A 20,381-nucleotide genomic window follows, 5' to 3' on the forward strand; every position below is an offset into this window, starting at 1 on the left:
CACTGGGTCAGAGTGGACAGGAGTCTCTGTTCTTCTACACAGGTGACCTCAGACATACCCTGAAAGGTCTGTGCTAGTGAGGCAAACCCCAAGTAAAGGAGCCTGGACTGAGAATGTAGAGATGTGTAAGTGCAGCCAGCACACACAGTTAGCTAATAGAGTTTGAATTATCTTAATTCCTTTACTGGCTTTCCGTTTACCTTTTGAGTTATGTGCTGGTCAGGTCTGTAGTGTCTAACTCTGGTCTGCAGAGCTGTGGCAAACGTAAGGTGGTTGTAAAGCCATCATTTCCCTTGCCCTCTGTGACTCACAGTGCTGCTGGTGCAGATGGCAACACACTTGTCCTAACCCCACAGTGTCAGTGTTCACCGTTGTCTTTTGACCACACTAGAAAAGCCGCAGCGAGTCTTCTCACAGTATTTCCATGCTCGCTGCTCTTCCTTCCTCCTCCTTCTCTTACATTTCCATTTCCATTCATCAATTTGCCTTGAGTAATTCTCCTTTTAACCTTTGACATGTTCGCACTTACATTGGTACCCTTATCTCTCAAGTCCAATACCTAGACCATTATTACTCCATTCCTTTTTGTTTGTTTCTCCATCATGACAACCGAATTACATTTTCTGCTTTACAAATTATTGTTAATTATATAGTTGGTATTGATAAACATAAATTACAGTCTAGATTTTATCATTTTCCTTTAAAGCACTTGGCCTTACTACAGAGTGTTGATATCTGGTGAGTCTTATTTTTTTAATCTGGTTTAGTTCTTTATTAATGTGTGTCTGGTTTCAAGTTTTTGAAAATTCATCCAAGATTATAGCTCTCTAGATCTAATGGGAAGCTCACTCCAAATTTTGAGCAAACTCTATAATTTATGAGCTATGAATTATGTTTGTAAAGACCAGTAATACCCCTTGATACTGTAAGAACTCACTAAATAAGCAGTAGAGTAACCTTTTTCTAGTTTCATGGAGAAATATTGTTTACATTTACATCCAAACTTATACATCATTAGTGCTCTTTTCTTCAGTCGTGTTGGGAACAAAAGCTCTTGGCAGTGTTGGAATTCTCACCAACCTTAACATAGTTTTTAAGAAACCTTTTTTCTAACAAAAAGCACTACTGTGTTAAGTAGATACTGTTATGATGTCGTTATGAAATTTTAAAGTACCAAGACCCTGAGAGCACATAAAGGGGTAAATCATGCCTATTCCTCAAATGTAATCGTGTCCTGACTCCTTAGAGAAGGCAGTAGACCCTTCGTGACTCAGAAGGAGGAAGTGCCAACCATGGGCACTGTGGTCAACCACGCCCAGGCAGAGTGAAGATTCAGAAGGTGTGCTGCCGCTGTGTACTCTCTCACGGGGCTCCTGTCGAGGTGAAGTAAATCAAGAAGTGAATGTCTTCCTCCATTCCACAGAAGATTCATGTACAGGAGAGCCAAAAAGAACCCTGCATACTAGTGAGAGAGTGCCCAGACATCCGGCAGTCAGCAGACCTCAGCAGCCATTGTTCCCCTCAGGACAGGAGACGCAAGGCTTCAAGAGAGACAGCTTTTTAAACCTGACTTTGCTCATGTAGGAAACATGAGATATGTGTTTATTGTATTAATGATATTTCAGTTTTTCTGAGAGAGATGAATGATCCCGATGGGTGAACATGAAGAAAGTGAGAGAAAAATTATTTCACTCAGTCACAAAAAGTCTTCTAGTCTTGATTCAAACCTGAGAGACCTTAACATGGGATTCCTGCTTTATTTACAAATGGAAGATTTTCTTTTAATACTGGTACTATGGACTAGAGATTAGTCTTTAAAAATGATTGCACATGTGATAGTTTATAAGATATGCTTGCATTGTGTTTTAATTATGGGAAGGTTGGTAGATGGACAAGTTAGGTGACTGGAGAAAGGAACAGCCACGGTGGAATGGGGTGGGAGCTCTGCAGCCTTTCAGGGTTCAGCGCATATCATGCTGAGCTGCAGAGTTCTTGCAGTCAGATGGAGACTGGCATTTTCCTTTGCGGTGGCGGTGGAGCCGTGCTGCTGACATGGATCACTGACTTGATTTGAAGCTTTGGCTGGATGACAGATATGTCAGACTGATTTGAAGACTGGAGATGCAAAAATGTATGGACTGAAATTCTTTTTCTTAGTGTTAAGTATGCAAAATTTATATATCTGTTCATTTCTTCTCTTTAGCTATTAAATATTTAATCTCAATTATTGTAATTGAAAGTTTTCTAAAATAAATTGTTCATAGTTCTTTGTAAACATGTAGACACAGCTCTTAAAATGTTAGATTTGTTTGTAATTGGTGTTTGTTTTCGGGTTGATAATGGTAGAAAATTTTAAAAACACATTTCACTGTATTGCTGTCACGTTCAGATAAATTCACTTCCACTCAGTTCTTGTTTAATTCTTTATCTAATTATATGTGAGGAATAACATGTGGAGTGCGACTCTCAAATCTGACCTCTTTGTGCTGGAAGTAACCAGCTGTGAAGTTGCAAAGATAAAGTAATGGCCGATCTTCCCAGAGGTGCTGCTTCTATTCCACACCTAAATGGGTCAGGACGCCTGTGTGACCCCTTAGGAGCGCAGACATCCTGCCTGAGCAGCACACCCAATAGCCACTTTGCGTCCTAGTGTCTTAGCTCATTCTTCCAACAGAAATGGCTAGAGGAGGGATGACCTGGGGTTCGGGATCATTGTGAAAGTTAAATGGACCAAGAACATACAATAGAAAGCCATGTTAGGTAGTAGGGACCCAATAAATGCTGTTTTCCCTTTTCCAAAGATTCTCCACTTCTGATGGCAGACAGTCCCAAATCCATGCAGCATGCATGTGTTAGCGCTCTATCTCTACAATGAACACTTGAGACACACAGCTTCAGAAGAGGAGAGACTTGTGTCAGCTCACAGATTCGGAGCTTTGGGTCTGGTTACTTGACTCTGCTGCTTTTGGGCCTTCGTGGGGAGGCTGAACATCAGTGGCAGGAAACACATAGCTGAGAAAATAGCAAACGAAAGCAAGAGGAGGGGAGGGGATTAAATAGCCTTCCAGCCCTGCCTGCCACCTTCTGCCAGCTCCAGGCAGAGTACGCTTTGTTATTTAAGGGCATCTCTGTCTAGTCAGGTCAGTAACCACACAGCATGCACCAAATCTAGTTCACGCCTGTCTCCACATCTCCGGAAAGAGAGCGGGAACCTTAGCCCTGTGTATTTAAGTGCACGTCTTTAATCTGTCGCTTATCTGAATCAATGTGATGGAGCTGCAGACAAAAGGGGAAAGTTCCGTGTCCTGCTTTTAGGGATGAATAGGGCAGCGCTAGCCAGTGCTGGACCCATCTCCGTCGTCCGCGATCTCACTGCTGGGCCCCACCTTCCTCATCTGGAGATGGCTAATTCTCCATCTCTCCATTGTTGGCCTCCTGGCTACAGTCCAGTCAAAAACAGTGACTGGCGGAGTGATGAACACATGCATTGCCTCTGCCTCAAAGCTGAGGAAGCAAAGGAAAAAATTCTTTTTAAAAATCATTTTAAATCATTGAGTACATTTCATCTCTACATACAAGCTCATTTAACTCAAGAAATTATGAATGATGGGAAATGCCTAGATTGGTGTTTTGATCACCTTTCTCTGAATATATTATATTTTAGTTAGTAAACAGCAGTGCAACTTATAGTGTGTTTTACTACAATCCATGGTTTGTAGTAAATATCTGAGGCTTTGGTCTAACTTCCTATATCCAAGCCCCTATTTTAGGGGCAACATTTATTAAAGGGGAAACATTTATTAAAGTAAATGTATCAAATTGTTAAATGAAACAAATTTTATGGTATTTAGATGATATATTGAAATCCACAGACATTCATACATATATAAATAATGTCAAATAAACATGTATGTATTTAAATACAGATATGATGATGTAATATTAACTAAATATCCCTAACCTTTCCAGTCACTAATATGCACATTAATATCTACATTGTTTTTGTTGGGTTCCTTTCTATTTAGTTTTCATCTCATACAAATGTAGAAAAAAAATTCTATTAACAACGCAGTCTAAATTCTATGGATTTTTCTCTCTTCTTATTTTCAACCTAGAAATTGACATTGAACGCTGCATGCGAGAGTCGGTCAATCTGTTTTGCTGGACTCCTAAAAGTGCTACATACAGGCAGCATGCTCAGCCTCCAAGGCCGGCCTCTGAGAGCAGTGCCGTCAGAAGCTCATCAGCGCCTTACTTCTCTGCCGAGTGTACTGACCCTCCAAAAACAGACCTGGTGAGTATTAGCAGACTTGGTAAGGGATGGACGGTTGGTATGTCCGGCCATCCTTGGTGTCCATACTACTGTCACTCATGTTCTTTCAATGTAGTAATTTCCTAGCATGCAGTTATGTACACTTAGTTAATTCAGAAGACCTCTGTCTCCTTTGACGTACAGTACTGAAGGTTGTTTGAACATATGTCTCCGATGACATGTTTCGTCTTATTTTCTGCATTAGCATACTACCTAGTAATACACCAACTTGTTATATGCAGTCACAGAAGCAAAGGAAGAGTCCTTAAAATACAGCGTTAAGAGTTGTTGATATAATACGAACTCATTTGTTCATAACCGTTCTCGTTAAATTTACAAAATAAGTTCAACCTAACTTTTATTTGTAACTTCAATGCTCCAGAGATCCCAATTTTATATTATCCGAATTATTTTCATGAGACTGGATTTCAGTTAATGTGCATACATTGTTTTAGTGATAGCCAAGTGAATTAATGAGGTCGTAAGGTATAAAAAGGAACACTCTATGATAAGACATTTCAAACTTTATCTCTTAAAAAATATTTTTTCATAATTAGATGTTTTTGTAGTTGTATATTTTTTGCATGAATCTACCTTTTTACCACTTTACACTTCCTATGATTTTTTTTTAAGTTTCAAATACCTGGACGCATCTATGTTTTCCCACTTCCCATTGCAGCCAATTTGTATATCTTAACAACAGACAGAGATCTGGGTGAGGAAGAGGCACCAGGCACCAGCTCTATGAATGTATATGAGAAAGGTTCTGATAAGTTACTAAGGGCTCTCAAGAGATAAGAATAAGAACCTACAGTAGGAAATAAATACTTTCATTAGTCTCCTAAAGGTCAAGTAGGCCTCCCAAGGGGAGAATTGCCATTTATTGGGATAAAAGGTAAATATTTAGTGTTACTCTAAAATTATGTTTTAATTTTATATGTATGAATGTTTTGCCTGTTTGCATGTTTGTGTACCACATATGTGTCGCATACCCTCAGAGGTCAGAAGGCGTCTGATCCCATGGAACATGAGTTATAGATGACTGTGAGCCACCAGGTTGGTGCTTAGACTTGAACTCCAGTCGTCTGGAAGAGCAGCACATGCTTCAAACCACTGAGCCATCTCCACGGCCCCTATGGAAAATATGTTTAATCTAAGATTTGGTCCCCTTTCCTATTTTGAGGTTCAAATTTAAACATTGATAGAAAGGAAAGTAGATAGAAAAATCTGTGCTGCATATTCCTCAAAATTAGGACAATCCCAAATTCGACTCATGTAACGTCCCGCTGTCCCATTTTCATTGTTGTTGTTGTTGCTGCTGCTGCTGCTGCTGCTGCTGCTGCTGCTGCTGCTGCTGCTGCTGCTGCTGCTGCTGCTGCTGCTGCTGTTGTTGAGGTAGGGACTTACTATGTGTCCTGGCCACACAGTGAAGAACTCACAGTGATCCTCCTGCCTCCACCTCCTGGGTACTGGACTTAAAGTCCTACACTCCCATGCCCAGCTTGTGTAGGGTTCTTCGTTCTTTTGCAGCAGGAGAAACGTGTTTACTGTTTCATAGAGTTGGCTTCAGATTCAGCCCTGCTTGGTGTTTTCTCACGTGAGCACTGAGTAATCCACAGCTGGGCTTACCTGTTTGTAAGTGCAAACACACGTGGTACTGCCCTTATTTTTCTTGACAAAATACAGAGACACTCAAAGAACGAAGAATGACTTTGGCTTGCAGCTTCAGAAGTGTTGGTCTGTTATCTCAGGGTGAAGAGTAGAACAGAGTGGTTCATGTGATGAACCAGGAGGCAGGAAAAGAGGGTAAGCCAAGGTCAGGCAAGACACAGCCCTAGTGACTTGCTTCCTCCAAGCTTGGCCCTGCTGCTATCCTTCCCTCCTCTCAATAACGCCAGCATATGAACCCCACCATGGTTTAATTCATTCATTAATCAGAAGCTCTTGCTCTACTGCCCATCTCTGGAATGAGATGAGCATGCTTCACTCTGTTCTATGCATTTCTTAGTCCAGGCAAGTTGGCAAGATTATCACATCATAATACTTGGCTTACCCAAGTCATTTAACAAATAATGTGCACAGTATCCAACTCTGTGTATGATACTTACCAAGGACTTAAACTACTAACCATTTTTCTTACGTGCTTGGTAACTAAAGGCTAAACAGTTCAGCATTGTAAACTATACAGAGCTTTAGGACACTGATCCTCTGAATCTGAGGTACTTGTGTGACAGAGGCCGTGTTCTTGGGTTCCCTTGTCTTCACAATGCTGGCTGCAGTGCTAACACTGTACGTTCAAAACTCAAAACAGTAAGGCAGTGGGGAGAGTTGGCAGCTGCTATCTAAAGAGGGAGTCTTCCTGGCAGTTTTTCCCTAGTAATTTCAGTTTAAAATTTCACTTTGACCTTTACTTCTTAGTTCTAATACCATTCTGACTTTTAAGCCACTAAAGAATTGCCAAAAGAATTATTTCATGTTCTGCCAAGATCTCTCCCATCCAGCTTTTCCTTAAATAGTAAAAAAAAAAAAAAAGAAAAAAGAAAAAAGAAAAAAAAAGACAGTCTGCTTAAGAATTTGGGTCATAGTTTTCTAATTGAAGAAAACAGTAAGTAAAGGTATGAAATGTTGATGACTGTGATAAAATGGATTTTCATTTGGGGGTGTGAATGCAGAGATCGGAGGTCAACCTTGGTTAGTGTTGCGTCACATTTTTGGTGGGGCTGGAGCTTGCCAGCTTTAGCCCAAGCTAGCTCACCTCCTCTATCCACACTGCCAGCAGCAGGATTACAAATGCACCACAAGGGCTAGCTCCTCAGATGCTTTCTGATGGCACTCGCTCCTTCCGTTTGCACAGCAGCATTAGCCAGCTGCGCTCTCCCAGCCACAAGGCTGAAAGGGGTGGGTTTTTCTTTTTAAACTGAACGTACTTTTTAGAAAAAGATGGTAGCTAACTTTTAGATTTTCTTAAATCTCTTTAACAAATTTGATCAGCATATCAATATATTTATAAGTATTATAACTTTGTTATATGCAGTCTGTAATAAGCAAGAATTGTTCTTGTTTTTCACGATAACACATGTAGTAGACCAAGATTTTAAAAGTAAGTTTTGTTTCATTTGTGTAATGGTAACTTCTTGCTATTGTCATGAGCAAAATAGAACATACACCAAATAGTCTTTAGTGTATAAAGCGATGCTTTACATGCTGATTAGACGCTTTTAAACATCTTTATACTTTATGATGGAAAAGCTTCTAAAAGTCAAAAATAAACAACTAGTGTGTAAAATTTAATCTCACAATAAACTTTATATAATTTGAACAATTGAAAAATAGTCCCACTGGGCTTTAAAGTTTGCAGGCTTTACGAGACATTTTCTTCCCTTACACTCATCTCTAACATGTTTTATTTCTGTTTAAGGGTTGAAATGAGCTAATTAATTCAGTATAACGTACAAACTGATATTTTAGCAAATTTATTGTAAAACACTCAGTGTCCTGGGTAATTCAAGTGTATATGTTAATTTATTTCACACAGTACTCTGAAGTCAAAGCTTCTCAAGATTTTACTGTTTTTTTTTTCAGTTTTACTAGGTTATATCAGCATGTACAGTGACATGTATACTCTTAAATAAAGTGGATGGCTTCATAGTACAGTGCAAGGAAAAACACAAGTTTGTGATTTCTCCTTGCTAAAGTATCCAGAGGAAAATACTGACCTAAAGTCCAGCTAAGCCTCATTTGACTAGAATGCTCAAATCAGCAGGTGCACAGAGCCCCTGTGTTTGCATCTCCCCCGACTGTGTGTGTCCTCTGCATATGCTAGTCCTCAGCCCCTGGCTTAGTAGGGAAAAGGACCACGCTGCATCCTTTAGTGGAAGAACTCACTTTGTTTCCATTCATTGTTATTGCTATGTAAGGACTCACTGTCTGCTATTTCTCTTCTTGAGAGCTTTCTATTTTCCTTCCCTGTTCATCTTTGTTGTTTGATAATGCTTGACATAGATGTATAGATGTTTGTGTGTGTGTGCATGCGCGCATGTACATAGATGTGTGTATATGTGTCTACACACATAATAAGTGGTAAATAGATGACTTATTTAGCTCTTCATTTCTAAGAATTTAAAAAATCTGTCCCAATTATCTTTCTAATTTCATTTACTGGGTTAGTTTTTGCTCATGGATTTCATTAGGCCTTTAAATGACTAAAATGTTCTTTACGGTGTATGTCATCTGTGCAGGTGAAATCAGTTACTAGAGCTCGATGTGTGCCTTTAGAGACACGGTACCTTGATTTTTCATATTTCCTGTGCTCCTGCATTGAGATTTTTTCTATCAGATGAGTCAAACTGAATACAATTCTCTCTGTATTTCTAAATTGGGGCTATAGTGTAGCTTCCATGTAGCTCCTCGGGCTATGGTGAATGACTCAGAGTATAGTGTACACTGAGATGGAATCAGAAGCCACTGTCCTACAAGCCACACAAGTGTGGACACGAGCTCAAGCAGGTATAGTGTGACAGCCATGGTGGGAGACACTCACCTACAGTGGGAATCGTGGAGCCTATCAGGTAACCACAGCTGTGTAGCAAGGCCCTCTGACACTGGCAGCCCTAACAATGGTGAGAATCCTGGAGCACTTGCCCTTCAGTCTGACAGTGGCCTGGGTCCAGATATCATTGGTAAAACCCATAGCAGTACCCTATGTGCTCACACAGAGCCCTAACTTTACTAGATTGTTAGACAGAATGTAGAAATGATGGGTGTACAAATTGAGTGACAAATGGAAGCCATGGTGTTTGCTGGCAGCAATGCTTGTCAAGGCGCTTGTCTTGCCTGGTATGAGCACCCAAGGTTGGAGTGACAACTGGATCTAGGGGTTTTTGCTTCTTTAGAAGTAGTGCTTGCTGCTGTAAGGTAATGGTTGGGGCTTGAGTTGTTCAGGGCCCTGTAAACCGGGTGGCAGTAGAAACTGCAGAATTACCTGTAGCATGGTATAGTAGGACCAAGACAAGAAACAGCCGCACACTTGGCCTTGGTCCTGCCACATACATGAGTTCACAGGGAACTAGGCAGAACCTCGGGATTAGAAGCAGAGAACTGTAATCACAGTGATACCTTCTATCCCCTCTGTATAATGGTTCTCTCCTACAGTGCAGCTCATGCATTGTCCAGGTGGAGTTTACAAGGTGTCTATGCATTTTCTATCAGTATAGCATAATGTCTGTGAAGTCCCAACAATAGGAATATCTAGGAGTTTATAATTGCGAGAGGAGTTAAAATCAAACATTAGGTCACATCTCAAAATAGCCCCTGACTGTAGCACCTTAGGTGTTGAATGTATGATACATGAGACTCTTTCCAAATTCAGTATAACTACACAGATTTCATATTTCTTATGGACTGCAAGTCAGTGTCCTCTGCAGGGCTAACTTGATGGTCATGAATTCCTATACTGTGCTTTTTTTTTGTTGTTGTTGTTAAATTTTTAAAAACAATTTATTAGATATATTTCTTTACTTACATTTCAAAGATTATTCCCCTTCCTGCTTTCCTGTCCATAAACCCCCATTTCCTCCCCTCCCTCCAATACAGGTATTCCCCCTATGCATTATTAAAAATTGAATTATAGCACTATAGGCTGACTTTTCTCCCTTCAGTCACTGCGATCTTAGACTCATCAATATTGTTTTATACATGTGTTTATATATATTAATATCCTAAAAATATGGATAGAACTTCAGTCCATTTTCTTGTGTTTGTGAATTTAGTTTCCATGATATACAGTGTGTATTAGACAATCCATATGCAGACCATTTCTGTAAAAATTAACCTTCTGACGGTCACGTTTAGCTGCCTCTAACTTTTTTTTTATTATTAACTTGAGTATTTCTTATTTACATTTCGAGTGTTATTCCCTTTCCCGCTTTCCAGGCAAACATCCCCCTCCCCCCTCCCCTTCTATATGGGTGTTCCCCTCCCCATCCGCCCCCATTGCTGCGCTCCCCCCAACAATCTAGTTCACTGGGGGTTCAGTCTTAGCAGGACCCAGGGCTTCCCCTTCCACTGGTGCTCTTACTAGGATATTCATTGCTACCTATGAGGTCAGAGTCCAGGGTCAGTCCATGTATAGTCTTTAGGTAGTGGCTTAGTCCCTGGAAGCTCTGGTTGCTTGGCATTGTTGTACATATGGGGTCTCGAGCCCCTTGAAGCTCTTCCAGTTCTTTCTCTGATTCCTTCAACGGGGGTCCTATTCTCAGTTCAGTGGTTTGCTGCTGGCATTCGCCTCTGTGTTTGCTGTATTCTGGCTGTGTCTCTCAGGAGCGATCTACATCCGGCTCCTGTCGATCTGCACTTCTTTGCTTCATCCGTCTTGTCTAATTGGATGGCTGTATATGCCTGGGCCACATGTGGGGCAGGCTCTGAATGGGTGTTCCTTCTGTGTCTGTTTTAATCTTTGCCTCTCTATTCCCTGCCAAGGGTATTCTTGTTCCCCTTTTAAAGAAGGAGTGAAGCATTCACATTTTGATCATCCATCTTGAGTTTCATTTGTTCTAGGCATCTAGGGTAATTCAAGCATTTGGGCTAATAGCCACTTATCAAGGAGTGCATACCATGTGCGTTTTTCTGTGATTGGGTTACCTCACTCAGGATGATATTTTCCAGTTCCAACCATTTGCCTACGAATTTCATAAAGTCATTGATTTTGATAGCTGAGTAATATTCCGTTGTGTAGATGTACCACATTTTCTGTATCCATTCCTCTGTTGAAGGGCATCTGGGTTCTTTCCAGCTTCTGGCTATTATAAATAAGGCTGCGATGAACATAGTGGAGCACGTGTCTTTTTTATATGTTGGGGCATCTTTTGGGTATATGCCCAAGAGAGGTATGGCTAGATCCTCAAGCAGTTCAATGTCCAATTTTCTGAGGAACCTCCAGACTGATTTCCAGAATGGTTGTACTAGTCTGCAATCCCACCAACAATGGAGGAGTGTTCCTCTTTCTCCGCATCCTCGCCAGCATCTGCTGTCACCTGAGTTTTTGATCTTAGCCATTCTCACTGGTGTGAGGTGAAATCTCAGGGTTGTTTTGATTTGCATTTCCCTTATGACTAAAGATGTTGAACATTTCTTTAGGTGTTTCTCAGCCATTCGGCATTCCTCGGCTGTGAATTCTTTGTTTAGCTCTGAACCCCATTTTTTAATAGGGTTATTTGTCTCCCTGCGGTCTAACTTCTTGAGTTCTTTGTATATTTTGGATATAAAGCCTCTATCTGTTGTAGGATTGGTAAAGATCTTTTCCCAATCTGTTGATTGCCGTTTTGTCCTAACCACAGTGTCCTTTGCCTTACAGAAGCTTTGCAGTTTTATGAGATCCCATTTGTTGATTCTTGATCTTAGAGCATAAGCCATTGGTGTTTTGTTCAGGAAATTTTTTCCAGTGCCCATGTGTTCCAGATGCTTCCCTAGTTTTTCTTCTATTAGTTTGAGTGTATCTGGTTTGATGTGGAGGTCCTTGATCCACTTGCACTTAAGCTTTGTACAGGGTGATAAGCATGGATCGATCTGCATTCTTCTACATGTTGACCTCCAGTTGAACCAGCACCATTTGCTGAAAATGCTATCTTTTTTCCATTGGATGGTTTTGGCCCCTTTGTCAAAAATCAAGTGACCATAGGTGTGTGGGTTCATTTCTGTGTCTTCAATTCTGTTCCATTGGTCTATCTGTCTGTCTCTGTACCAATACCATGCAGTTTTTATCACTATTGCTCTGTAATACTGCTTGAGTTCAGGGATTGTGATTCCCCCTGAAGTCCTTTTATTGTTGAGGATAGTTTTAGCTATCCTGGGTTTTTTGTTATTCCAGATGAATTTGCAAATTGTTCTGTCTAACGCTTTGAAGAATTGGATTGGTATTTTGATGGGGATTGCATTGAATCTGTAGATCGCTTTTGGTAAAATGGCCATTTTTACTATATTAATCCTGCCAATCCATGAGCATGGGAGATCTTTCCATCTTCTGAGGACTTCTTCAATTTCTTTCTTCAGAGTCTTGAAGTTCTTATTGTACAAATCTTTTACTTGCTTGGTTAAAGTCACACCGAGGTACTTTATATTATTTGGGTCTATTATGAAGGGTGTCGTTTCCCTAATTTCTTTCTCGGCTTGTTTCTCTTTTGTGTAGAGGAAGGCTACTGATTTATTTGAGTTAATTTTATACCCAGCCACTTTGCTGAAGTTGTTTATCAGCTTTAGTAGTTCTCTGGTGGAACTTTTGGGATCACTTAAATATACTATCATATCATCTGCAAATAGTGATATTTTGACCTCTTCTTTTCCGATCTGTATCCCCTTGACCTCCTTTTGTTGTCTGATTGCTCTGGCTAGAAATTCAAGAACTATATTGAATAAGTAGGGAGAGAGTGGGCAGCCTTGTCTAGTCCCTGATTTTAGTGGGATTGCTTCAAGTTTCTCTCCATTTAGTTTAGCAGCTGGTTTGCTGTATATGGCTTTTACTATGTTTAGGCATGGGCCTTGAATTCCTATTCCTTCCAGGACTTTTATCATGAAGGGGTATTGAATTTTGTCAAATGCTTTCTCAGCATCTAATGAAATGATGATGTGGTTTTGTTCTTTCAGTTTGTTTATATAATGGATCACGTTGGTGGTTTTCCGTATATTAAACTATCCCTGCATGCCTGGGATGAAGCCTACTTGATCATGGTGGATGATTGTTTTGATGTGCTCTTGGATTCGGTTTGCCAGACTTTTATTGAGTATTTTTGCGTCGATATTCATAAGGGAAATTGGTCTGAAGTTCTCTTTCTTTGTTGGGTCTTTGTGTGGTTTAGGTATAAGAGTAATTGTGGCTTCATAGAAGGTATTCGGTAGTGATCCATCTGTTTCAATTTTGTGGAATAGTTTGGATAATATTGGTACGAGGTCTTCTATGAAGGTCTGATAGAATTCTGCACTAAACCCGTCTGGACCTGGGCTCTTTTTGGTTGGGAGACCTTTAATGACTGCTTCTATTTCCTTAGGAGTTATGGGGTTGTTTAACTGGTTTATCTGTTCCTGATTTAACTTCGGTACCTGGTATCTGTCTAGGAAATTGTCCATTTTCTGCAGATTTTCAAGTTTTGTTGAATATAGGCTTTTATAGTAAGATCTGATGATTTTTTGAATTTCCTCTGAATCTGTAGTTATGTCTCCCTTTTCATTTCTGATTTTGTTAATTTGGATACACTCTCTGGGTCCTCTCGTTAGTCTGGCTAAGGGTTTATCTATCTTGTTGATTTTCTCAAAGAACCAACTTTTGGTTCTGTTGATTCTTTCTATGGTCCTTTTTGTTTCTACTTGGTTGATTTCAGCTCTGAGTTTGATTATTTCCTGCCTTCTACTCCTCCTGGTTGTATTTGCTTCTTTAGGTGTGCTGTCAAACTGCTGACATATGCTCTTTCCTGTTTCTTTCTGCAGGCACTCAGCACTATGAGTTTTCCTCTTAGCACAGCTTTCATTGTGTCCCATAAGTTTGGGTATGTTGTACCTTCATTTTCATTAAATTCTAAAAAGTCTTTAATTCCTTTCTTTATTTCTTCCTTGACCAGGGTATCATTGAGTAGAGCATTGTTCAATTTCCACGTATATGTGGGCATTCTTCCCTTATTGTTATTGAAGACCAGTTTTAGGCCGTGGTGGTCCGATAGCAGGCATGGGATTATTTCTGTCTTTCTGTACCTTTTGAGGCTCGTTTTTTGACCAATTATATGGTCAATTTTGGAGAAAGTACCATGAGGAGCTGAGAAGAAGGTATGTCCTTTTGCTTTAGGGGAGAATGTTCTATAAATATCTGTTAAGTCCATTTGGCTCATGACTTCTCTTAGTCTGTCTACGACTCTGTTTAATTTCCATGATCTGTCCATTGATGAGAGTGGGGTGTTGAAATCTCCCACTATTATTGTGTGAGGTACAGTGTGTGTTTTGAGCTTTAGTAAGGTTTCTTTTACGTATGTAGGTGCCCTTGTATTTGGGGCATAGATATTTAGGATTGAGAGTTCATCTTGGTGGATTTTTCCTTTAATGAATATGAAGTGTCCTTCCTTATCTTTTTTGATGAATTTTAGTTGAAAATTGATTTTATTTGATATTAGAATGGCTACTCCAGCTTGCTTCTTCTGACCATTTGCTTGGAAAGTTGTTTTCCAGCCTTTCACTCTGAGGTATTGTCTGTCTTTGTCTCTGAGTTGTGTTTCCTGTAGGCAGCAGAATGCAGGGTCCTCGTTGCGTATCCAGTTTGTTAATCTATTTCTTTTTATTGGGGAGTTGTGGCCATTGATGTTGAGAGATATTAAGGAATAGTGATTATTGCTTCCCGTTATATTCATATTTGGATGTGAGGTTATGTTTGTGTGCTTTCATTCTCTTTGTTTTGTTGCCAAGACGATTAGTTTCTTGCTTCTTCTATGGTATAGCTTGCCTCCTTATGTTGGGCCTTACCATTTATTATCCTTTGTAGTGCTGGATTTGTAGAAAGATATTGTGTAAATTTGGTTTTGTCATGGAATATTTTGGTTTCTCCATCTATGTTAATTGAGAGTTTTGCAGGATACAGTAACCTGGGCTGGCATTTGTGTTCTCTTAGGGTCTGTATGACATCTGTCCAGGATCTTCTGGCTTTCATAGTTTCTGGCGAAAAGTCTGGTGTAATTCTGATAGGTCTGCCTTTATATGTTACTTGACCTTTTTCCCTTACTGCTTTTAATATTCTTTCTTTATTTTGTGCGTTTGGTGTTTTGACTATTATGTGATGGGAGGTGTTTCTTTTCTGGTCCAATCTATTTGGAGTTCTGTAGGCTTCTTGTATGCCTATGGGTATCTCTTTTTTTAGGTTAGGGAAGTTTTCTTCTATGATTTTGTTGAAGATATTTACTGGTCCTTTGAGCTGGGAGTCTTCACTCTCTTCTATACCTATTAACCTTAGGTTTGATCTTCTCATTGAGTCCTGGATTTCCTGTATGTTTTGGACCAGTAGCTTTTTCTGCTTTACATTATCTTTGACAGTTCAGTCAATGATTTCTATGGAATCTTCTGCTCCTGAGATTCTCTCTTCCATCTCTTGTATTCTGTTGGTGAAGCTCGTATCTACAGCTCCTTGTCTCTTCTTTTGGTTTTCTATATCCAGGGTTGTTTCCATGTGTTCTTTCTTGATTGCTTCTATTTCCATTTTTAATTCCTTCAACTGTTTGATTCTGTTTTCCTGGAATTCTTTCAGGGATTTTTGTGTCTCCTCTCTATGGGCTTCTACTTGTTTATTTATGATTTCCTGGAATTCTTTCAGGGATTTTTGTGACTCCTCTCTATGGGCTTCTACTTGTTTATTTATGATTTTCTGGAATTCTGTCAGGGATTTTTGCGATTCCTCTCTCTAGGCTTCTACTTGTTCTCTAAGGGAGTTCTTCACGTCTTTCTTGAAGTCCTCCAGCATCATGATCAAATATGATTTTGAAACTAGATCTTGCTTTTCTGGTGTGTTTGGATATTCCGTGTTTGCTTTGGTGGGAGAATTGGGTTCCGATGATGCCATGTAGTCTTGGTTTCTGTTGCTTGGGTTACTGCGCTTGCCTCTCGCCATCAGATTATCTCTAGTGTTACTTTGTTCTGCTATTTCTGACAGTGGCTAGACTGTCCTATAAGCCTGTGTGTCAGGAGTGCTGTAGACCTGTTTTCCTGTTTTCTTTCAGCCAGTTATGGGGACAGAGTGTTCTGCTTTCGGGCGTGTAGTTTTTCCTCTCTACAGGTCTTCAGCTGTTCCTGTGGGCCTGTGTCTTGAGTTCACCAGGCAGGTCACTTTCAGCAGAAAAGTTGGTCTTACCTGTGATCCCGAGGCTCAAGTTTGCTCGTAGGGTGCTGCCTACGAGCTCTGTGCGGCGGCAGCAACCAGGAAGATCTGCGCCGCCGTTTCCGGGAGCCTCCTTGCACCAGGGTTCCAGATGGTGTGGGGTGTTTTCCTCTGGGGTCAGAGATGTGTGCAGAGTGCTGCCTCTTCTGGTTTCCCAGGCGTGTCTGCCTCTCTGTATGTTTAGCTCTCCCTCCCACGGGATTTGGGTGCAGAGAACTGTTTATCCGGTCTGTCCCTTCAGGTTCTGGTGGTGTCTCAGGTCTAGGGGTCCTGCCGCTCCTGGGCCCTCCCCCACGGGAACCCAGAGGCCTTATACAGTTTCCTCTTGGGCCAGAGATGAGGGCAGGGGTGGGCAGTGTTAGTGGTCTCTTCCGCTCTGCAGCCTCAGGAGTGCCCACCTGACCAGGCGGTGAGGTCTCTCTCCCACGGGGTTTGGGAGCAGAGAGCTGCTGCGGGCCGGGATCCGCAGGTTTGGGCCTCCTGGTAAACACAGGAAGTGCCCGGTCCTAGAGGAATTTTGCCTCTGTGTGTCCTGAGTTCACCAGGCAGGTCTCTTGCAGCAGAAAAGTTGGTCTTACCTGTGGTCCCGAAGCTCAAGTTTGCTCGTGGGGTGCTGCCTACGAGCTCTCCGCAGCGGCAGCGCTTTTTTTTTTTTTTAATGACAGTTTAGCTAGGTATATAAGAGTGGGCATGCAATTGTGACCTTTCGGAGTTTGAAATATAACTGTCTAAGCCCTTGCTTTTATGGTTTAAACTGAAAGTCTGTTGTTAATCTGATGGGCTCTTCTTAGTCTGCAGCTTGACCTTTCTTTTCTACAGTATATGTAACTATAACACATTAGAGATTGACTTCATTCTTATATCCAGCGGTTTACGTTCTCTTGGAAAATACTGGAACCCTTGAATCTGTCCTATCATAATTATAATCATTATTTTGAATTCACCTGGAATTTTGTCTAAGTCATTTTGATCAAGGTTCAGTAGTTTGTAGTTGACAGCTTTTGGAGGAAACAAATTTTGTTGGTCTTTCATGTTCCTTGCTGTTTTGCTCTAGGATCTGGGTTAGGTTATTGCTTAAAGATTTGTTGCTGTTGATCTTTTTTCTATTAATTCAGTATGTATCTCTTCTTTCAGTGGATGTGTTTATAGTGTTCAGGAGAGTCTGGGTTATAGTACAGTTGTGGTGACATTTTCATCTGGTAGACTAGCATTCTAGTCCACAGGCTGATTCCAGTCTGCCGGTGTGGAGTGAGTGCTTTCACAGCAACAGTCACTACCCAGTAGTTAACTCACTCTTATAAACAGAGTATCAGGTAACTGGGAACAGACAGTACAGGTTAGTTTAGGAAGTAATGGACTCCATTGGTACTATCTGTGCTAATGCTTAGTATGAGGGAAAGGAAAGGAAAGGAAAGGAAAGGAAAGGAAAGGAAAGGAAAGGAAAGAAAAGGAAAGGAAAGGAAAGGGAAGGGTGAGAAATCATCATGAATCAAGTAAGAAATATTGGGTTGTTAGAGGGACGTAGAGGAGAGACATTCATGGGAGTGGAAATAATTGAGACAGAAGAGAAAGTGGGCAGATGTGTGGGAGCTTTAGCTAGCATTAGACTTTTAAAGAGAGGTAAGGGTATGTACCCAGATATTGTAAACCAAGACAGTGTCTTGGCTTCAGGAAATAGATAGTAAGAGGGATGGCTATGAGAGAGAGAAAGGAAGAAAGGGAGAAAGGAGAGAAAGGAGAGAGAGAGACAGACAGACAGACAGAGACAGGAACGAAGAGAATCATTAGAAAGGCACTAACAAAGGACTGAAGCTCTGAGTGCCCGCAGAAAGAATAGAAACAGGCGACCTTGGTTGGAAGGAGGTTGGGAGGACCCTCCAGAATGTACCAGAGCCCTGGGAAGTGAGAGACTCTCAGGACTCAAAGAGGGGGGGCACTAGATGAACTGCCCTACAGTGGGGAAGGGGAACTTGTTAAACCCACCTCCAGCAAGAAGAAAGTGAGGGATGGGGTTGCTATCCCACAGTCTGACCCATAATTCTTCCTATCTGGAAGAAATGCAGAGATGGAAATGGAGAAGAGCCTGAGGAAAAGAAAGTCCAGAGACAGGCCCAAAGTGGGATCCAGCTCAAGGGGAGACCCCAAGTCCTGACACTATTACTGAGACTATGGGGTACTCACAAAAAGGAACCTATCATGACTGCCCTCCGAAAGATCCCACAAGCAGCTGAAAGAGTCATATGCAGATATGTGCACCCAACCAATGAACAGAAGCTGCTGACCACTTTGGTTGAATTAGGGAAAAGCTGGAAGAAGATGAGGAAGGGCAACCCTGTAGGAGGACCAGCAGTCTATATTAACCTGGATCCCTGAGATCTCTCAGACACTGGATCACCAGCCAGGCAGCATACACCAATTGAGATGCGGCCCCCAATACATATGCAGCAGAGGACTCGTGAGTCTGGGTTCAGTCAGAGAAGATGCACCTAACCCTCAAGAGACTGGAGGCCCCAGGAAGTTTAGAGGTCTGGTTGGGGGGGGGGCATCCTTGGGGAGGGATGGGGAGGAGGTATAGGATGTGGAACAGTCAGAGGTGGACTGGGAGGGGAATGAAATCTGGAGTGTAAAAATAAATAAAAAATTTTTAAAAAGAAAGGCACTAACATTACGGGATAATATTGGCCTCCTATGCCCTACTGTACTGTGTAGACAAGACTTATGTGTAGAGAAAGGTAGAAGATAGTGGACTCTCAGTGAGATGAGTAGCTGGAGTAGGGGAGGAGAGCTGGACAGAGATGTTGAGAAAATGAGCTCACTGGCCTGAATGCCAATCTTGTTTATTCATGGATCCACAGGCTTTTTGTTTGTTTGTTTTTCTCTCTGATCATGGTCTAGGCTGTGCTCCACAAGCTTTTAAAGGAAGCTCTTCTTCTCCTGTGGGCTTCCAGCTTCCTTTGCATATTGGGTTTTCTTGGGTCTGTTCTGTTGGCTGTGGACTGTGGGCTGTGAACAACTAAGGCAGATTCTGCCCCACTGTGGTTACTGAGGCCCCAGTATCAGGAATGGCTGTATGGTGCCAAGCACACTTACTGATTAATGTTTGTGTTTAGTTCCCACTTTCCCTGTTAGGACATTGGTAGAGGCCCTCGCAGTAGTTGCTGGGAAGTTCTTCTTTCAAATCCATGCTAGCACCACTTTTGCAAATTTCTTTTTGTCCAGTTTGTTTGGAGTAAAAGGCAGCAAGCAAGGCCAGTTTGGTGGTGGAGAAGGCTCACATCTGACTGGAGCAGACAGAGTGAACTGGAGAAGCAGCTAACTGACTAAGTCATTCTTCTTCCCTTTATTCCCTAAGTTGTTGTCCACTCCTCCTTCTGATGGGACTCCTTGTCCTCCATGTTCCAAAGGCTTTTGTTTTGTTCTAAGAGGGGAATACTCTTTTGTTTCTCTTTCTCATCACTGAGGTGAGATTTGGATACTATTTATTCTTTTAGCCGATATTTATTGAGCACATGCTCAGTACCTGATTCATTTCACATCAGTGTGGACTCTATCTGGTCTAAGTACCATGGTAAACACATGGACATGAAGAAAGTTGATTTGGAATCAGGGAACAAAGAGGAAGGAAACCTGCAGCGTCTGTCATGCCTCATTTACAGCCGTGTTCTTCATTTTCTGAGCCCAGTTGTTATTTAAAACGGAGCTCCTCAAGTCTAGAGTTAGCAAGATCTTTATCATTTTATATAAACATCCTTTCTCCCAGTATCAGTTCCAGATTTGGGATATCACTTAATTCAGTACACCAGAAAACTATTTTGGCAGATGGAAATAATGTATCAGGACAGGATGAAAACAAAGCATGTATTACAGTATAAGGTGAACTAAAAGTTAGCCCAGATACTTTGTGAAATGAGACTTGAACATTGCAACCAAATAACTTAAGAATATGCTCACTTTCCAGGTCAAGGAACTGTCAATTAGGGGTGCGTGTTTGTTGTTGCTTTTCCCGTGAACCTTCATATGCTCCTCATTTTTTAAAACATCTAATTGTTTCCTTGCAGCCATCTAAAACATAGAAATTATAGTTGGTATTTTTCACTATCTCTTTAAACATGGGCTTTTATCATTTTGTGAAATTACCTTGGAGAAATGCAAACTTGTAGCAGCATATCAAAG

The 20,381-nt window shown here is 41.1% G+C and overlaps 1 protein-coding gene across 2 annotated transcripts in view; it reads left to right on the top strand.

Annotated features, from left to right (window-relative positions):
* Positions 1-20,381, top strand: part of Tbck (TBC1 domain containing kinase) — a 171,570-nt gene that overhangs the window by 95,381 nt on the left and 55,808 nt on the right. For both annotated transcript variants that reach the window (XR_015661625.1, NM_001415033.1), the window contains 1 exon segment: positions 4,116-4,294. Coding sequence is in view for 1 of the 2 variants with exons in the window: in NM_001415033.1 (NP_001401962.1) it covers positions 4,116-4,294 (179 nt within the window). In the remaining variant the exon portion in view is untranslated.

The sequence above is a fragment of the Rattus norvegicus genome, chromosome 2 (genome assembly GCF_021556685.1).
Source record: "Rattus norvegicus strain SHRSP/BbbUtx chromosome 2, alternate assembly SHRSP_T2T, whole genome shotgun sequence".
NCBI classification, from domain to species: Eukaryota; Metazoa; Chordata; class Mammalia; order Rodentia; family Muridae; genus Rattus; species Rattus norvegicus.